The following is an 18,969-nucleotide window of genomic DNA, read 5'->3' as shown; positions in this document are numbered from 1 at the left end:
TTATTCATCTTTATCATTTTTATATTATTATCATTTATATCTATTTTCATTTTATATTTATTCTCTTTTGATTTATATTAATATTAATTTTATCTTTTATATTTTATACTTTGATTTTATTATTATATCATTGATTATCATTTCTTGTTTTATTTATCATTTATTTTTATTATTCTTTTGTTTTTATATTCTATGTCATATATTCATATCATTTTCATTTATATTTTATTACATATTATATGTTATAATAACATAACACATATGATTGATTATATAATAAACATCATGTTTAAATATACATATAAATAATAAACATAAAAAAGAGTAAAATATTTTTTTTCAATAAAATATTGTTAATCATTTTACACAATTAAATTAGACACTTTTATTTCATATTTCTAATTTTTACATTAAAAATACACTTTTTATTTCTTCTTTTCTTCTTTTATTACATCTTTGTGATTTATTATTTTTATATTCTTTCTTTTACTTTCTAGTTTTTATATATTTATATTCTTTTTATATTAATTTGTTTTCGTTGTTGTTTCTATTTCTTTCTTCTATTATTTATCAATTTTATATTCATTTATTCTTTTTATTTCATTTTTATTAATTCTTGAGTATTGTATATTTCTTTATTATTTCATTTGTGTATTATCAAATTATATGTTTTATTGATTTTATGTTGAATAAAATATTGAATATAATCAATATTTTCAATGTTAAATATTCATTCTTTATTCTGAAATGTTGTGTATATTTATTATATTAAATTAATGTGATGAATAAATATCAATATTATTGTTTATTTGATTTTAAAAAATAATAAATGAATATGAAATAATGAAATAAAATAATGAAATAATGAAATGATAATGAAATAAAATAATCTAATATTGAACAAATCAAATAAAGAATATATTGAATATATCATTATTGTTACATTATTATTATTTGTTATTTCAATTATTAAATATTAATAAATTATTATTCATGAATATTTAATTGATATTTTACAATTTCATTTTCATTTTATTTAATAAATGAAATATAAATAATAAATGAATGAATAATTTAATATATGAAATTATAAAAAGAAAGATAAATAATAAAGAAATATGATGTATTTAATACATACTATAATTTATTATCAAATATAATAATAATATCAAATGATGATTTATTTTTATTTCAAAATATTTTGCATCAATAAAATATGTTGCTAAATATTTTGCATCATTAAATTTTGCATCATTAAATTTTGCGCTTTTTTTATTTGTTTCAATAAAATTTGCATCCTTTATTTTTTTCATTCTTTTCTTCTTTTATCATCTCTTTTGTTTTATTACACTTTATCTTCTTTCTTTTTATATTCTCTCCTTTCTACTTTTATTCTTTCTTCATCATATTCTACTTTTTACTTTCTTTTTATTCTTTTATATCATTCATTCTCTTCTTTTTCAATTATTTGCTTTTTTTCGTTGCCGCATTTGTGTATTCCCATTTAACTAAAATCTCTTTTGTTTTTGTATAATCTATAAATTCTCCTTCTATGGGTGTTGTTACAATAAGAGATTCATCTTTCTCAACATAAAACATTGGTCCTTCTTTTTCTTTATATCCTTCCATCTTCATTTTAACTGTGTAACTTTTATTTTCTTTATATGTATTATCTATTTTAATACACTTAGTATATATTTCACCAACTGAATATTTATTATCTTTGACGGTATATGTTTTATGTCGTTCAAATATGTTTTTAAAAAAATTTATGAATGAATTTATAAACTTTATATTTGTTATTGGTTTTTCATTAGGATAAACCTCAAAGATCATCTCCCCTTCAATATCTTCACTTCCTTTAATAAGACTATAACTTATACAATAATAATCATCATGTACAACATTTATAACACCAATTGGTGTTTCAATATTGAATGGCAATGTTTTTTCTGTTGTTTTCACTTCTATATATTCACTTCTTTGTACTACTTCTGTTGGAATTGAACTTATTTTAACTGTTGATGCATCAATATTACTTTCTTCTTTGAAATGTACTTTTCTAAATCCTTTTATTTTATTTTCTTTATTATATCCTTCATTATTCTTTGGATTATAAATTAATTTTGCTTCATTAAAATATTCATTAAATAATGCTTTCTCTGTTCTAAGTAAATAATAATATAATCCATCTTTTTCATACATTAATTCAATATTCTTTACTCTTCTATTTAATGTACATGAAGTTTTCCACATTTCATTAGACCCTGTAACAAGTGAATTATTACTCCATGTTTCAATATATTTATTGTTTGTTGAAACAATCAAATCATCTCCTTGACATTCAACACTTTCTATTGATTCATCAAAATCAAATGAATGAACATTTGGTTTTATATCAACAGAATATTGTAATTCTGTTTCACCATTATCACCTTTCAATTTATTGTTAGTTCCATATTCATAATGATTTCCTCTTTGAATAAATCCATCACCTAAACGTTGTGGTTTTATAGGACGTGAATATACAACAAGAATTGTTATAAATAGTAATGATATAATCATTTTTTAATCTAATGTTATTTTCAAGTTTAGAATTTTCTTTTTATATTAGTTTTAAACAGGATTTATCAATAGTTAGTTCAAATGTAATCCGGAATTTAATTGTTGTTATGGAAATATACATTATTTGAAATAAATATATTAAAGTAATTAGAATTATTTTCTATTATTTCTTTTTAAATATTATTATAAATCTATTGTTATTTTATTTATGTTTTTGTTATGTTATTTTTATCATCAATTTAAAATTACATATCATTATATTGTCACTTCTTTGAATACTTTTATTTCAAATAATAAAAATAAATAACAGCAATGTAAAATAGAAAAATGACTAAATGGAATGTATTATTGTTTAAATAATTATTTATCCTTTATGTATGAAATAGAAATATATTAAAAACTATATAAATTATTCATAATTACGTTTATTCATTCTATTTTATTTATTTAATTTTATTATATTTTAGATTATTTAAACATCATTCATATTTTTTCTTTATTCCATTTCTCTATTTAAACAAAATCTTATTTTCATTACTTCATTAATAAATATGGGAGATTGGTATGTCAAAGGTTCAAATCTTGAAGGAGAACATGGATTGGTTGAACAAAGAAATTGTCCACAAGGAAGACCTTTTTGTCATAAACTTATTGATGAATGTATTAGAGAAGGAAGAACTTTACATGTTCATCAACAGGATTGGCAGATAAACTCCTTCACTTACGAGAAACTCTAATTATTTTCTAATTTTCTTTTAACTTTTTATTTTATTCTTTCTTATTTTCAGATTCTTTTCTATTTTCTTTTTCTTATATAAAAATTATTAATTTATAATGAATAATCTATCTCCTCATTCGATTATTTTATTTATTCCATTTTATATTTTATTTCATTTCTCAACTTCACCATTAAATATTAAAACAAAAGAATGAAAAGATAAATAAATTTAATATCGAATGATGTTTATCATGTAATTTATAAATAAGCTATTACACATTATGATTTGTGTAATAGTAACTAAATAAAATATTCATCGCATTTTATTCAGTTATTTCCATTTTAAAATAATAATAATAACGTGATGAAAATAAAATATGAATAAACTTTCAAATATATGTAAAATAATAAAAGGGTAAATAAAACAAGAAAGAAGTATTAAATACAATAAGTGTGAATAACACAAATTAAAAAGAAAACAAGATTTTCAAACAAATTTAAAAGAAAGGAGAGTATTGATTAAAGGGAATGTTAAAAAGTTTTCTTATTAGTTGACTTCCAGTGAATGGATAATACCAAACAGTCAGAATTTTGTCTGGTTGTATTTTTGAAACTTTAGTATCTCAAGGTTTACAAGAATATTCAAATTGAATCTTTAAAATAACAAATCAAATATAAAACAAAAGAATCAATTGAAAAATACGGAAGTGAAATACTATCATGTAAAATATGTGCTATATGTATTGAAAAGAGATTCAATTTGAAGAGTTTGAATATAACATATTGTGATGAAGAATTATATCAAGAATTAGAATCATTTATTTATGAAACAATGTCATCCTACAAAAACATAGATGAAAAATTTAATAATTTAAATATTTATTTTATATGTAAGTGTGAAAAAGATATTCAAAACATAGTAAATGAAATTAGAAGAATGCAATTTTGTTTTGTAATTAACAGAGTGAATTATTATCTTACAAAAGAAGAAGAATTATTAAGTGACAAATTATTTGAATTAAAAACAATGACAATTCAAAGGAAAAGATTAAACCAACTTGATATTAAATATTAACATTTGTATTTAACAAATACACAGGCACTATTCTTTGAATTACAATGAGTCGATGTAAAATTCTTGTTGATAATAGAAAATGTAAAACAATATTTATTATAAGTTCAAATATTAGAGAATTTTATGAAAATACTAATAAAAGGATAAATGAAGACACACAAATTATTACAAACGAAAGAATTAAAGGAATGGTAGAGGAATTAAAACTAATAATAACCAAAATTTAATAGATATGATGAGAATAGAAATAAATAAAATAGAAAATGAACGAAAAAGTTATGGTGAGTGCATCAACTGAAATTGGAAAATTAATAGCATAGAATGAAGAAAATGTCTCAGATATTTCTGTTTCAATTACTAATGGATATTCATTAACACAAGGATTTAAAATAAAATATGTAATATATTATTTAAAAACTTAATATCAACAATCAAACAAGTTACAATAAAGTTGTAATGATAATCACAAAATAAGTATTATAAATAAAACACTTCATCAAAATTACTTTTATTAAATAATACACAACTTGGATTAAAATATATTAATCTTACTCCTGATTAATTAGACAAACTCAATTCTTCTTTTAATAGTTTTGTTGATGCTCAAAATTTAACAGATAAAATGAATTAATTAAATAACCAAGTGCATTGATAAAAATTAATGAAGTATCAAATAATTTTATCAATTTACTCAAATTTAAAAATAGTGTTGAAAAATGAATGGTTATTTGATGAAAAATGATATTAATGAATATTTAGGAATTATTGTTACCGAAGATAATAAATATGTTGTTAATTCAGGAATTACTTCTGAACATAAAACTAGTCATAAAATATATGAAATAGAAAAGTACAAAATTATATTGAAGAATGAATGAAGAAGTTATAATTTAAACAATAAGAAAAGAAGAAGTTGAAGAATGTTACAATGATAAATTGAACTAATTTAATAGTTTTGTTAATATTTTATTGTTTCAAATAAATGATAATTTGAATAAAAAGAAATAAAATAAACAACAATGAATAAATAGTTATAACATTCTTATACATTATTCAGTTGTATAATTTGATCATTATTCATAAATTCGAATATTAATACTTGCTAAATTTACATTATCATTGAAATATTCTACATTATTCATTTTTATTTTATTAAAATTATTATAATAAATAAACTCATATTCATACATTCTTTTTTATTTATTAAAATAACATATGATTATTGTGTCTGTTCAAAAACTATTTAGTATCATTTCACTTCCATAAAATGCATTCTATTCTATTCTTCTTCTATTTCTTTTATTTCTCTTTATTTTATTAAACCAAATTGTTGTTTTAAATTATTCTTTCTTCAATTAGAGAATTAATGCGATTATTCCAATTATCATAATGAATAGATTTATTCTCATGTCTCTTGTTCCATTGCTTGGATTTGGTGGATAAAGACAAACGTCTTCAATACATTTGTTGTTGATATAATCAAATTTATATCCTTCATCACAATATGCCAATACACATTTTGTACTCCATTCTCCATTATCTCCACATTCATATCCTCCATGTCAATGCTTTTTATTAATTTCTTCATCACATTTTTCATCTCTTTTAACTAATCTTTTATTCTTTGGATTACATTTCGTTTTATATTTCTCTACTATTTTCTTTGTTTCTTCTTCAAATTCTTTTATATTATCGTTTGAGAATTGATAAATATTCACTCTTTCATCTATAATATCTGTTAAAAATTCTCTTGGAATTGTTTCATTGTAATTATAATTAAATCTGCATGTTTCTCTAACAGTTAATCCCAATTTATATCCATATTGTTTAAAAATATTATTTGAATCTATTTCAGTAATACTACGAATATTATTAGATGGTGATAATCCTACTTCAAATTCTTCATCTTTTCCATATGGATCACCATCAAATCCTACAAGAATAGCTCCTCCCCATTCTTTTAATCCTTTTGTTACCCATGAACATGCTGAATAACAATATGAATCGGTATAAACTACTATTTCTGTTGGTTTTCTTGGTTTTTTCATTAATATCTTTTTTTCTAATTCATCAATTGATGGCTGTGTAACATTATGTTCAACATCTCCATACATAATAATTCTTGGATTTGTATACCATTCTCCAAGTTTGAATAAATCAGAAAATATAAGTTCTAAGTAACTTCTTCTTCTTTCACACGTTTTTGGGTCATACATATTTACAGCAAATTTTTTTTTTCATTATATCTTCTGTAAATTCTGATATTCTTGCTGAAAGTATATAATTAACATCATCATATGGTGATAATGCCTTTTCGATCATTTGTGCAAGTTGCACCAAACCTCCTCCATTTTTTGGGAATATTACTTGAATTGGATAATCATTTGAATCAAACTTATCAACACATTCAGTTAATTTATCCAAAAAATAGTACCCATTAGAAATAGCATCAAAAGTATTTACAATCAATGTATTTACTTTGTTACTTGTTGTTAAACAACATATTTCTTCGTTATATTCAGAACAATTAGGTTTATATTCATCATTTTCTTGTTTTATTCTTTTTCTTTCATTTCCTTCTTCAAAATCTTCTATTCTTATTCCATCTCTTATTCCTCTTCTTTTACTTCTTTCAAGTACTTCTTGGAATTTCTGATTCATAGGATTAAATTTCATTATATTATAATTAATTGTTAGACTTTCTCCATTTTCCCATATAATTGTTATTGGTGTATTTAAATATTCTTTTGTTAATGGTATTTCATTCAATGATCCAAACATTATTGCTGATTTTGCTTCTGTAAATTGTGCATGTGGACATTTTAGTCCTAAATATTTCTTTCCAAATTCTCGAATAATATTAAATGGATCTTCTCCATTTATTGTTTTAACTGGTACATTTTTATTATTTATAATTTCTTCTGGTACATCAACAACAACACGAGTATAAGGAAGTTCATTTAGTGGTTTTAAATACATTTTCTTATCATTATCAATATTTATTGTAAATGGAAGTAAATAAATAAAATAAACAAGTTCTGAATTTGTTTTTTTAAGAGTATCATCTATATTAAACCCTAAATGAGAATCTCTTGTTGAAATAATAAGATTTTTTATTTCTGAATAAAACTCATACAGACTTGTTGTTTGTGTATTTATTTTATCTAATTCTGAATCAATATCCACTTTCTCATAATAATTATTTGAAAATGATGGTTGTGGTGGATTTTTTTTAATATGTCTTTGAATACATGTGCATTTAAATAATATTTCAATCAATCAATAGTCTCAGTATTTTCTTTCTCTGTGGTTTTAATTGATTCAATACATTCAAATGTACTATCAACTGTATCTATATCATATGAGTTAGTATATTCATTACACTGTTTTGATAAAGAAAGAGTAATAAATAGAAGTAATACAATATTCATATTTAATGATTATATCGTTCTAGTTTTATGTTTAAATATTCACTTATCTTTTCTTTCATTTACCTTATTTTATTATTTACTCATAACTTCTTCAATTTCTTTTTTCTTTTTTATTCTTTTTTATGTTTATTTTTATTTAAACACTACCCAACATTCTTTTTTTTCATGTTTTTATTCTTATTTTTAATTAAACATCATTCGTTTTTGTCGTATTTGTTTCCATTTTATCGTTATTTATTTTATTGTTTTTACCTTATTTCCTTTTCTTTATTTTATTATTTTACCCCTTTTTTATTTGTTTGATTCTTTATCTTTTCATTGTTTTATTTTTATTATTATTTATCTTTCTTTGTATGAAAATATTAATGATTTTCTTATTTCTTTTATTTTTATATTTTATTCTTCTTAACTCCATTTATTCTTATTTCATGTTCATTCGATGGTATTGTTAATTATTTATATTGTAACTACATTTTCACATTTATTTTACGTATTTGAAATTTCATTCTTTTCTCTTTTTTTCTTCTTATTTCTTGTTGATTGATTGTTATTATATCATTTTCTTATTATTCTTTCTTTTTTTATAAATAAATTAAACATAATTTTGAATATGATATTATTTCTTTAAAATTTCATATAATTATAAAATAATATTGTTTATATTTCGATTCATTTTAGGGGTATAGAAACAATTCGATAATTAATATTCTTCTCATGTTATTTTTAAACAACATTTGAAAAAATTATTTAATAATAATATTTCATTGATAAAATGATAAATCATAATACAGAATGAATAAAATAAATAATAAGAAAGATTCTAAATGAAGAAAATATTACCGCATTTAGAAATAATGTTGATAGGAAAATGGTTGTAATAAAAAAAATTAATTCGTTTGTAACTTTTCTCAATGATGATAAACTAAAAATAGAAAAACACATGGTATTTATTCAAAGGGTTTACAACACTAATCAGTGTATTCAAATGGGAAGTTCTCAATCCAGAGATACAGTAATAACAAAAGAAAAGACAGACTCTCAACAACAAGAGACACATCTAAACATTGAAATGACAGAATCTCAAGAAACTTCAAAAAGAAAGAAAAAAGATTGTTCTTACTACACAAAAAAAGAGTGTGGTAAAATTATCTTGCAGATTTGTTCAGGTTTAATCTCATTAAAATCGGCTATTTCCCTTGCTTGTCAATTCCAATTATTATTCTTTACAAATGTAATACTTCTTGGGATATTTATTCTTTTCTTTATTTCTACTGGTCATTTAATACTTGATTCAACAACTCCTTGGTATTATATACTCGCTTATCTTTATGTGATAGTATATGGATCATCATTATTAATAACATTCATTTATTATTTCATATTATTTTCAATTGAATATCTAAGCCGATCATATAGGTATTTCTTTGGATATGAAAAATCAAATTACATTGAACCAAAAACACGTTATTATAGATCTAAAAAATATAGGTATTTCTCTGGAGATGAAAAATCAAATGACAATGGAAAAAAAACGTTTGAAAATAAATTTTGCAAAATATGTTTCCCTAAAAATTGTAAAGAGATTCTTGAATGTATTTTTGTTCATCATATTGGGATTATTGTTCTAGTTGTTGGTGTGATTGTTGGTTTCGGTGTTGGACGTAGTATAACGAAAAAACATGGAGAACCAAGTGTATTAACTTATATGGGATATTGTTATTTATTGATAGGATTAATATGTATTGGAGTAATATTTTTTATTATTTCAATAATTGACTATGTATGTAAATTGTACTACAACACTAATGCTTGCTCAAGTAAATCAGAAGATGAAAAAATAGATATTCGTATTAAAGCAATATTTTATGTATTACCAAACTCGTTAATAAATAGATTTATAGACTATTGTTTTTCATGTTTCTGTAAAAAAAGACATGAAGAATGTAGGCTAGGAGTTCAAGTATGTGAAGTATTTTTCAAAATAGGGTTTCTTATAGTATTTTTTATCACTTTTTATTATGCTAATAGACATTCATGTAACAATAATGGAAATATTCTAGGGTATGTGCTGATATTTATTTTTTCATTGATATCTGGAACTATTCCATCAATTCGAGCATTAAGTAAAAAGCCAAAGAATGATGAAGATGAGTATTATGATGGTACAATTACATATAGTGATACAGAAAGTATAGAAACAGAAAATGATGAAGAAACAGAAAATAAAAAAAAAGAAAGTGATGTAGAAAAAACTATGAAAGTACTAAAAGAATCATGTGGATTTAATTTTAGAAGAAGTTCAATTCCTTTGCAGACACTATTGTTTTTACTTATTGTTGCAATAATAATTGTTTTCGGAGTTTATAAATTTAAATCAAAAAATGGCGATTCATCTTCTTCAACTCCAAAAAAAGTATGTTTGAAGAAGAAAATGAATATATTTCATTCATTGCAAGAATGAAAGAAATATATGAAGGAATTTCATATGATGATGAAATGAATGAAGAGATGTATTATCGAACAGAAAATAATGGTTTAAATAAAGTGTATGAACATTCTCATTTATGTGAAAGTGATTCATATGGTATTACACCATTTGAATATGCATGTTTAAGTAATTTAGCATATGCAGACAATGTAAATGACGACAAGTATGCAAACATAAAGAAATATCTTGACGGTATTGGATGGAAGGAAATTGAAATTCATGAAAAGAAAAAAGATGACAATAAAGATGGTCCTGTCTTACATTACCTTATTGCGAATAAAAATGATATTACTGTTATTGGATTTAGAGGATCATATGAATTCTCTGACTGGGTTTATGATTTTAAATTATTTACAGAATCTGCATTGCCATCTTTGTCTGTTTCAATATTTCCAGTATTTACAAATCAAGCTCTTTTAAAAATAAGTTATATTCTATCGCTTTTCGGTTCAAAGGCATTTCCAATAAGTGGTTATGATTTGGTTGATATTGCTAAAACAGTAGTACAAAGTGAAATAAGCAAGGCATCAAATAAACAATATATTGTTACTGGACATTCTCTTGGAGGAGGAATTGCAAATATTGTTGGAAGTGAATTAGGAATAGTAAGTTTTGGAATATCACCTCCCGGCACATATTTAGGAGCAAAAGCACGAGGGTTGAAGAAAAAGGATATAAGATTATTTGCACGTGCTGTAATTCCTGATAGAGACCTTGTTGCTTCATTAGGTGTTGAGGGTGGGTTACAAATGTCAATTCCTTGTTATGAACGTGGGTTTGGTTGTCATAGTATTGATAATTCAGTATGTATGATTGGTGCGTTATGCCATTATAATGAAACAGAAAATATAAAAAATATATGTTCTATGAAATGGGATGATTGGAAATTAGGTTTTGATGCTAAAGTCAATTGAATGAAATAATTCTTTTAATTTAAGAAGTTTATTTAATTATTGGTTTTTAATGATTACAAATAAAATAAAAGAATAATGAAAAATGATGATATTTTATTTGAATAATATTAATTGAATGAGAATAATATGTTATTCATTTAATATATCAATACGCTAATTATTTCTTTATTTCATTTTATATTTTCTTTTTGAAATGATAAATAAATCATTGATAAACAATTGAAATAAAGAATAAAAGAATATAGAAATAAAACAATTATTTAAATAATATAATCACATTTGTTTATTAACAAGAAATGAAAATATAACATGACATAATAAACATAAATTCCAATGATAATTTCAATTGAAATGTGATTATTTTAGTTTATACAATTATTTAACATTTCATTTATACAATATTTCAAATGATAATATATAAATAACAATAAAATGATGAAATTAAATATTTAAAATAAATGAATAATGTAAATAACAATTCAATAACATGATAAAAGAATAATAAAATAAAATAAAATTCGTTTCTATTTTTTATTTATCTTTATTATTATATTATTTATATGTTTCTATTATTGTTATTCTTTTTATTTTCATTTCTATTCATTTTGTATATTTTATTCTATTATTTAAAGATCCTTTTCCAATGCAGGATATAAAACAAATTTTAATACCATGAATATTGTGTAAATCATTTGTGTATTGTAAAGAAAAGAAAACATGTCATAGAAATTCAATGTCATATAAAAAGAATGAATATCAATAACAATAAACGGCATAATAATAATAATGGTAAATGAAATACAAAGGAAAAAGGATTAGAAGATGAAAGACACACAAAAAAAAAAAAAACAAATAAAAACAAGATAAATACAATAATAATAATAAAGATTATACAAATAACAAATATAAATGATTAACAATAAATGATATACAAGAAAGAATAAAAAGAATAACAAGTGAATGGAATGAAGGAGAATACGAAGAAATACTTAAAAAATATGAAGGTAAGAGGAAAAGATGGTATAATATCCTTCAAGAAGTATATTCAATAAAAAAGAAGAAGATAATTGAAAAGATGAAAGAAGAGTTTAAAGAAAAAACAAAAGATTGGGAGGAAAAAGACATTAAGGCTATAGAAGCAGAAATTAAAAACAAAAACCAATCAAAGAAATGAATGATAGATGTAAAATTGCAAGAATAATAAATAGCAAAGAAAGTACAAAGAAAATACAAGAAGAAACAAAAAATAAAGAAGAAAAGATAGAAGAAGAAAAAGATAAAGAAGAAATACTTGCTCTGAAAAATCAAATTACTGAATTAAAAGAAAAAGTTAAAGAATATAGTATGAAAAAAATGGAAGAAGAACAAGCCATCTCAGAAGAAATGAAGAGAAAAGCAAAAGAAATAGTTAAAAAAGAATTTGAAGAAGAAATTACAGAAATGAAAACACAGAATAGAAATATTCAAATGAATTACGAAGAAATGAAGAAAGAAAATGAAAAATTAGAAGAAGAAAACTTAAAACTACAATGAAAAGTAAACGAGATAGAAGGAAAGAAAATCACAGAAGTAAATAATAAAGAAGAAAAAATCCGAAGCATCCAAGCTAATAAAAAGAAGATTGAAAAAGAAAATGAAGGAATGAAAGAAGAAATTGAAAAGTTGAAAAAGAGAAACAAAATGCTAGAACAAAATGCAAACACACTAGAGAAGAAAATTGAAATGATAGAGGAAAAATACTAAAGAATTAAAGAAAGAAATAAGAGATAAAGAAAAACAAATCTCTGAATATCAAGAAATTGCAATTAAAAACCAAGAAATTGCAGAAATAACAAGAGAAGAATTAAATAACTCACAAAAAGAAAATGAGACACAAAAACAAATAATATCAAAACAACAAGATGATATTGAAAATTTTATTTCACAGAAGGAATTAGAGAAGAAGAAAACGATGACACTTGTGATAAATACACAACCAGTAATGAGGAAAACATCATCAGGAACAATGGAGATGAACGAAACTACTCCTATGAAAAAGACAGTAGTGGAAATCGAAGAGGAAAGCACTGATTGTCAAAAAACAAGAGATGATAATCAGACAAGAAATACAACAAAACAAAGAAATAGAAAATTAATTGAAGTGTTGTATTGTTTTGCAATTAATTGGTTGAATAAGAAATTATATAAGAAATTAAGATGGGAACAAATAGAAAGTATAATAAAAATGATAAACATCAATGTCAATAATGAAAAAGAATATATTAAATATATTAAAATATCACATAAAATAAAAGAAAGCACTAAACGGTACATTAAAGTGAAAGTAAAAGATATAATAGAAGGAAGAGTAGAGTGTGATTCAATAATAAAAACAACATATTAAAGAATAACTCTACAGAAATTGATGAAGAATACCTTAACACTCTCATCAATAAAGTAAAAGAAATGAAAGTAGAAAAATGTACTAACATTAATTACTACTGGAAAAGAAAAGAAGCTGACCGATTAATAATGGAAATTAATAATAGGTGGATATTTTCAGGAAGCAGAATGCAGGATATGCAAGATGATATGAATAATATTTCAATGTGTATGCACCTCTATCTCCAAAATAAAATAATAGGAGACAAATTTGATGAAATAAAAGAAATCCTAAAGAAAATAAATAGACTAGAAGATTTGGTCAAGGGAAGGAAATGGTACAGAATAAAGTGCATCATGAAATTAAATGAATATGATGAAGAATTAATTAAAGTCAAAGCACTGGAAAGAATAAAGTACCTAAAATATATGATGACAATGATAAAAGAAAGAATTAAATTTAATAAAAATGAAATAATCAGAATCAATACAAATAAAATCATGTTTGATTCTAACAAGAAAATTAGAATAATGAAGAAACAAAAAATGAAATATACCCAAATAACGATATTACTTTAGAATATTGGAAATCGTTATATGAAACGCAGGTGATATTAAATAAAGAAAATTGGAAAATAAAACAAATCACCTCGTTGAATGAAAGATATAGAAACTATGATAATGTCATTATAACAATAAATGAATTAAATTTAAGTATAACGAGAATAAATAACTGGAAATCACCATGAATAGACACTATACATGGGTATTATTGGAAAATGATGTCATCATCATGAGAAATCATTCTTAATATCTTCAATGAATGGTTGAACTTCCCTGAAAACATCCCATTAGACATGGTAAGTGGAAGAACTTTATTAATCCACAAGGTGATAGGAACGACGTCACTAATTATCGTCCTATCAGTTGTACAAATGTAATTATGAAAGTATTTACCTCAATATTAAAAGAAAAGATTCACAGAAGATTTAACATGAATAATGAATCATTTAAAATCAGTAGAAACCAATTGGGATGTAAGTTACAGTCTTTAGCTGCTAAAGAATGAATAATTAATAGTTTTATGATGAAGCAGCAGAAAGAAGAGAAATACCCAAAATATGTGGAGTCATATTATGACATTAAGAAAGCATATGACACTGTCAACCACGAATGGGTAATTGAAACATTAAAATATTTCAATGTAGAGGGAGTCATCATAGACATTATTGAAAGTATGATGACTAGATGGAAGATATTCATCGGCTATAAATTTAATGAATATCTATGATGTATTAAATTAAATAGAGGAATTTTACAAGGTGATTCATTATCAAATCTACTCTTCATCATACAGATGAATATAATTTCTCAAATCATCGAAGAGAAATTCCCAAAAGCAAATCACACTTTATATATGGATGAAATGAGAATAATGACAGAAAGTAGTGAAGAAATGGGAATAATCCACAATGAAATTAAAGAAATAATAAGTTACATATTGATGGAAATGAATGAGAAAAAGTCAGGAATGGTATTAAAAAACATTAAGGAAATACCAAATGAAATGCAAAACATCCCCGTAGTTGAAGGTGAGGACTTGTATAAATACTTAGGAATATGGCAGTCCGATGAAATTGATGACACCTTCAATTGTAAATCCATCAAAGAAAAAATGAATCAGAAGATGGAAGAAATAAACACTGATGAAAGTAGTAATATAAGATATATTACTAGAATAAACAATGAAGTAATCCCTATCTTCAGATATTCAGCATCAGTTGTGAATTGGAAAATCACTAACCTAGACAAAATTGATTTGGAGATAAGAAAATAAATAAGAAAGGCGAAATACATTGGTGAAACTCCAAAGATAGGTTGTATGTTATTATAGAAGAAATGGGTGAAGGATTAATAAACATAATGGACGAATATGTTATTGAATTAGTAAGAACAGTGATGTACTACTGTACCAGAGAAAGTGAAATAGGAAATAACATATTAGAGAGATGGTACAGTAAGAAGGGAATATGGAATAGAATTAAAAAAGCCCTAGGTCATAAAATCCCAGAAACAAAAATAGAAGAAATAATAAATGAATTTATTGAAAAGAAAAAAGAAAAAGAAATAGTAATAGAAATAAAGAAATTATTGACAAATACATCAAAATATGGAAGTCCCATCAAACAAATGACATGTTAGAAGATGGTTTGAGTCAAAAGGAGTAGATAAAACTACTACAGTGAAAGCATGGAAGTCCATCAATATTAAAAAAAATGCATTTCTACAATTAACTAAAATGCAAGATGGAGCAATATTTTGTGGGTATAGAAAATCAAAAATAATGAAAAATGAAAGAATTGAAATACTGCCCACTATGTAAAGACAAGATAACAACAGTACAACACATTCTGCTATCTTGTATTTATCATAAAAAATCACAAATAGAAAAATATGACAATATTGGCATTATAATATTGATTAATAAGAAAATATACATGAAATAAATAATATAAAAAACCCCCATATGAAACAATGTTCCAATATAAAGACATTACAATGATATTGAACAAACAAATAATGCATAAAAGTGATGGACAATACCACAAAAGACCAGACATATATGTATTAGATAAAAAGAATAAAACTGATATAATATTTGATATGACTATTGTGGATTATCACAATATTAATGGAGTGTAAATGAAGAAAAGAAATAAGTATAAGGAATTAAAGAATATTCTAATGAAAATAGAAAAATTAAAAGATGTCAAAATAATTCCAGTAGTAATCTCAATAAATGGATTAATGAATAAAGAAAGTATTAAATTAATTAAAGAATTAAAAATTGAGATTGACATCGAGAAAGAAGTAAAAAACCTTGTAATTAAAAACATGATTGATGTCATGGAATATTGCTTCAATAATAATCAAAAATACTCCGTAGAGCTGCTAGGAGAAGAAGACGAAGGGATGGGATTAGTCTCCCCTGAGCCAGGAAGAATAGAATCTATTTCTATTAATACTTAATTAATTGATTTTATTTTATTTCTTATTCTATTATTATGTTTATATTCTTGTAATTTCTCTTTATTCTTTTCTTCTTATTGTTTTATTTCTAATTTTCTTGTTTTATTTCTAATTTCAATTTCAATTATTTTAAATTTATCTTCTTCACTTAAACAATAACACATTCATTATTATAGTATATCTTTTTCAATACCTCATTCTTTTTCAATTCATTCGGACATCCTTCATAACATTCATATCCTATTTCACTAACACTCGCTGGTATATTAATCGATGTTAATGATGTACATCCAGAAAATAATTATTTCCTATCACTTCAATATTTATTAGTGTATTGGTTTGAAGAAAAACATCCTTTGGATATTCCATGTCACTTTTCTGGTATTTTTCTTTCCGTATTTTTTCTATGTCTTTTACATAAAAATATTTTGTTGTTTTATAGTTATTTCATCTTCTTTAAATAATGTTGAATGAAGAATTGGTATTCTTTCTAAATTATTCCAGTGATGTTTATTATTCTTTTATTTTATCATTACATAATCATAAAAATAGTATTTTCTTTTGTTTTCAATTTTTAACGTGATTATGTCGTCATTTTATCATTTGATATTAAAATAAATGTTGTTTTATTGTTATTTATATATTTTCATCTCATAAGTTATTTCTTTCCTTTCCTTTTTCTTTTTTATTTATTACACCCTTTTATTTTTCTGTTTGTTGTCTTATTTCGTTTTATTCAATTTGTACATCCATATTTTCTTATTTCTTTTAATATTTAATGTTTATTGTTCATATTTATTTATTCATTTTTCATCACTCTTTATTTCATTGTATTATTCATTTGATTATTTTCATAATTGATTATATTGTTATTTCATTATTCTTCTTATTTTCTTTTCTATTTTCATTTCTTGTGTTGAATTTTATTTCTTTTATTCTCATTTTATTAATTTTGTATACTATAAAATTAATTGTGACTGTGTTAATATTATTTGAATGTATTAATTTATGACATACATATTTCATTATTTTCTATCTTAATTCATTTCTTATTTATTAAAATATGATTTTATTAATTTTATCAAATGACATTTTAAAAACAGTCATTAAAATAAAATTTCAATTTCAATTCATTCACTTCATTTCTTCATCATTATTTTTAAATTTGAAAGAAATAGTTTAAAATAAAATAATAATGATAAATTTAACATCATCTCTTTCTCTATATTACATTCAAATGAATTAATTGATTATTTGATTATTCATATTTAATAAAATGAATGATAAAATTATGATAATTTCATAATAACATGAAATTAAAATAATATGTAAAATATTGAATGAATGATTAATGAATATTGGTAACAATAATTATTATTAAATACAATGATATTTTATTTCAATATTTTAATTAATTCATTTAATTCATTATTTATTATTTTCTTCATTTTAACTACGATTAATTTATTAATTCATTTTATTATTTATTTTAATATTATTCATTCATCAATTCATTTATAACACATGAATGAAGAATAAAAACAATAAGAAATAAATATAAAATAGAAAAAGTGAAATAAACAATATGATAAAAGAAAAATAATTCATTATTTTCTATTTATTTTTTATTTCTTTCTGTTATCATTTCTTTAATCAACACAATTCATTATATTAAAAAAGAAGAATTACAAAAAATAACAACAATAAATTAAATATATCAAATGAAGAATATGATTAAATTAATCACCAAATTAAATACTATCAAATGTAAATATATGATAAATATAATGATAGAAAAGTATTTTATTCTTTTTTTCTTTATTATTATTTATTTTATTTAAACACAATCAATTCATTATTATAATAGTTTTATTCTTTTTTATCAATAACTTATAATTTTGTCTTTTATTTTATTGCATTTATATTGTTTCAATGAATATTTCCAGTTATTTATTCTCGTTATACTTAAATTTAATTCATTTATTGTTATAATGACATTATCATAGTTTCTATATCTTTCATTCAACGAGGTGATTTGTTTTATTTTCCAATTTTCTTTATTTAATATCACCTGCGTTTCATATAACGATTTCCAATATTCTAAAGTAATATCGTTATTTGGGTATATTTCATTTTTTGTTTCTTCATTATTCTAATTTTCTTGTTAGAATCAAACATGATTTTATTTGTATTGATTCTGATTATTTCATTTTTATTAAATTTAATTCTTTCTTTTATCATTGTCATCATATATTTTAGGTACTTTATTCTTTCCAGTGCTTTGACTTTAATTAATTCTTCATCATATTCATTTAATTTCATGATGCACTTTATTCTGTACCATTTCCTTCCCTTGACCAAATCTTCTAGTCTATTTATTTTCTTTA

At 22.5% G+C, this 18,969-nt stretch overlaps 4 protein-coding genes across 4 annotated transcripts, besides 2 other annotated features; 2 read left to right on the top strand and 2 right to left on the bottom strand.

Moving 5' to 3' along the window:
- Window positions 1–1,464: 1,464 nt before the first annotated feature.
- EHI_170970 (uncharacterized protein) lies at window positions 1,465–2,565 on the bottom strand (the record flags this gene model as incomplete). Its single annotated transcript, XM_644326.1, has 1 exon — window positions 1,465–2,565. The coding sequence occupies one exon, from the start codon at window positions 2,563–2,565 to the stop codon at window positions 1,465–1,467; it is 1,101 nt and encodes a 366-aa protein (XP_649418.1).
- Window positions 2,566–5,920: 3,355 nt separating this feature from the next.
- EHI_170960 (uncharacterized protein) lies at window positions 5,921–7,337 on the bottom strand (the record flags this gene model as incomplete). Its single annotated transcript, XM_001913892.1, has 2 exons — window positions 5,921–6,531; window positions 6,701–7,337. The coding sequence occupies 2 exons, from the start codon at window positions 7,335–7,337 to the stop codon at window positions 5,921–5,923; spliced, it is 1,248 nt and encodes a 415-aa protein (XP_001913927.1).
- A 1,392-nt stretch (window positions 7,338–8,729) lies between these two features.
- On the top strand, window positions 8,730–10,250 carry EHI_170950 (uncharacterized protein; the record flags this gene model as incomplete). Its single annotated transcript, XM_001913891.1, has 1 exon — window positions 8,730–10,250. One exon carries the CDS (start codon window positions 8,730–8,732, stop codon window positions 10,248–10,250), a length of 1,521 nt encoding a protein of 506 aa, XP_001913926.1.
- Window positions 10,251–10,285: 35 nt separating this feature from the next.
- On the top strand, window positions 10,286–11,191 carry EHI_170940 (uncharacterized protein; the record flags this gene model as incomplete). The annotated part of the gene is made up of 1 exon (XM_001913890.1): window positions 10,286–11,191. The coding sequence occupies one exon, from the start codon at window positions 10,286–10,288 to the stop codon at window positions 11,189–11,191; it is 906 nt and encodes a 301-aa protein (XP_001913925.1).
- A 630-nt stretch (window positions 11,192–11,821) lies between these two features.
- Window positions 11,822–16,594: a repeat region.
- Window positions 16,595–18,521: 1,927 nt separating this feature from the next.
- Window positions 18,522–18,969: part of a repeat region that runs on past the window's edge.

This window comes from Entamoeba histolytica, genomic scaffold (assembly GCF_000208925.1).
Source record: "Entamoeba histolytica HM-1:IMSS scf_1104750518855 genomic scaffold, whole genome shotgun sequence".
Lineage (NCBI taxonomy): Eukaryota > Evosea > Mastigamoebida > Endamoebidae > Entamoeba > Entamoeba histolytica.
Note: the sequence above shows the minus strand (reverse complement) of the source record. Positions and strands in the feature narration are given on the sequence as shown.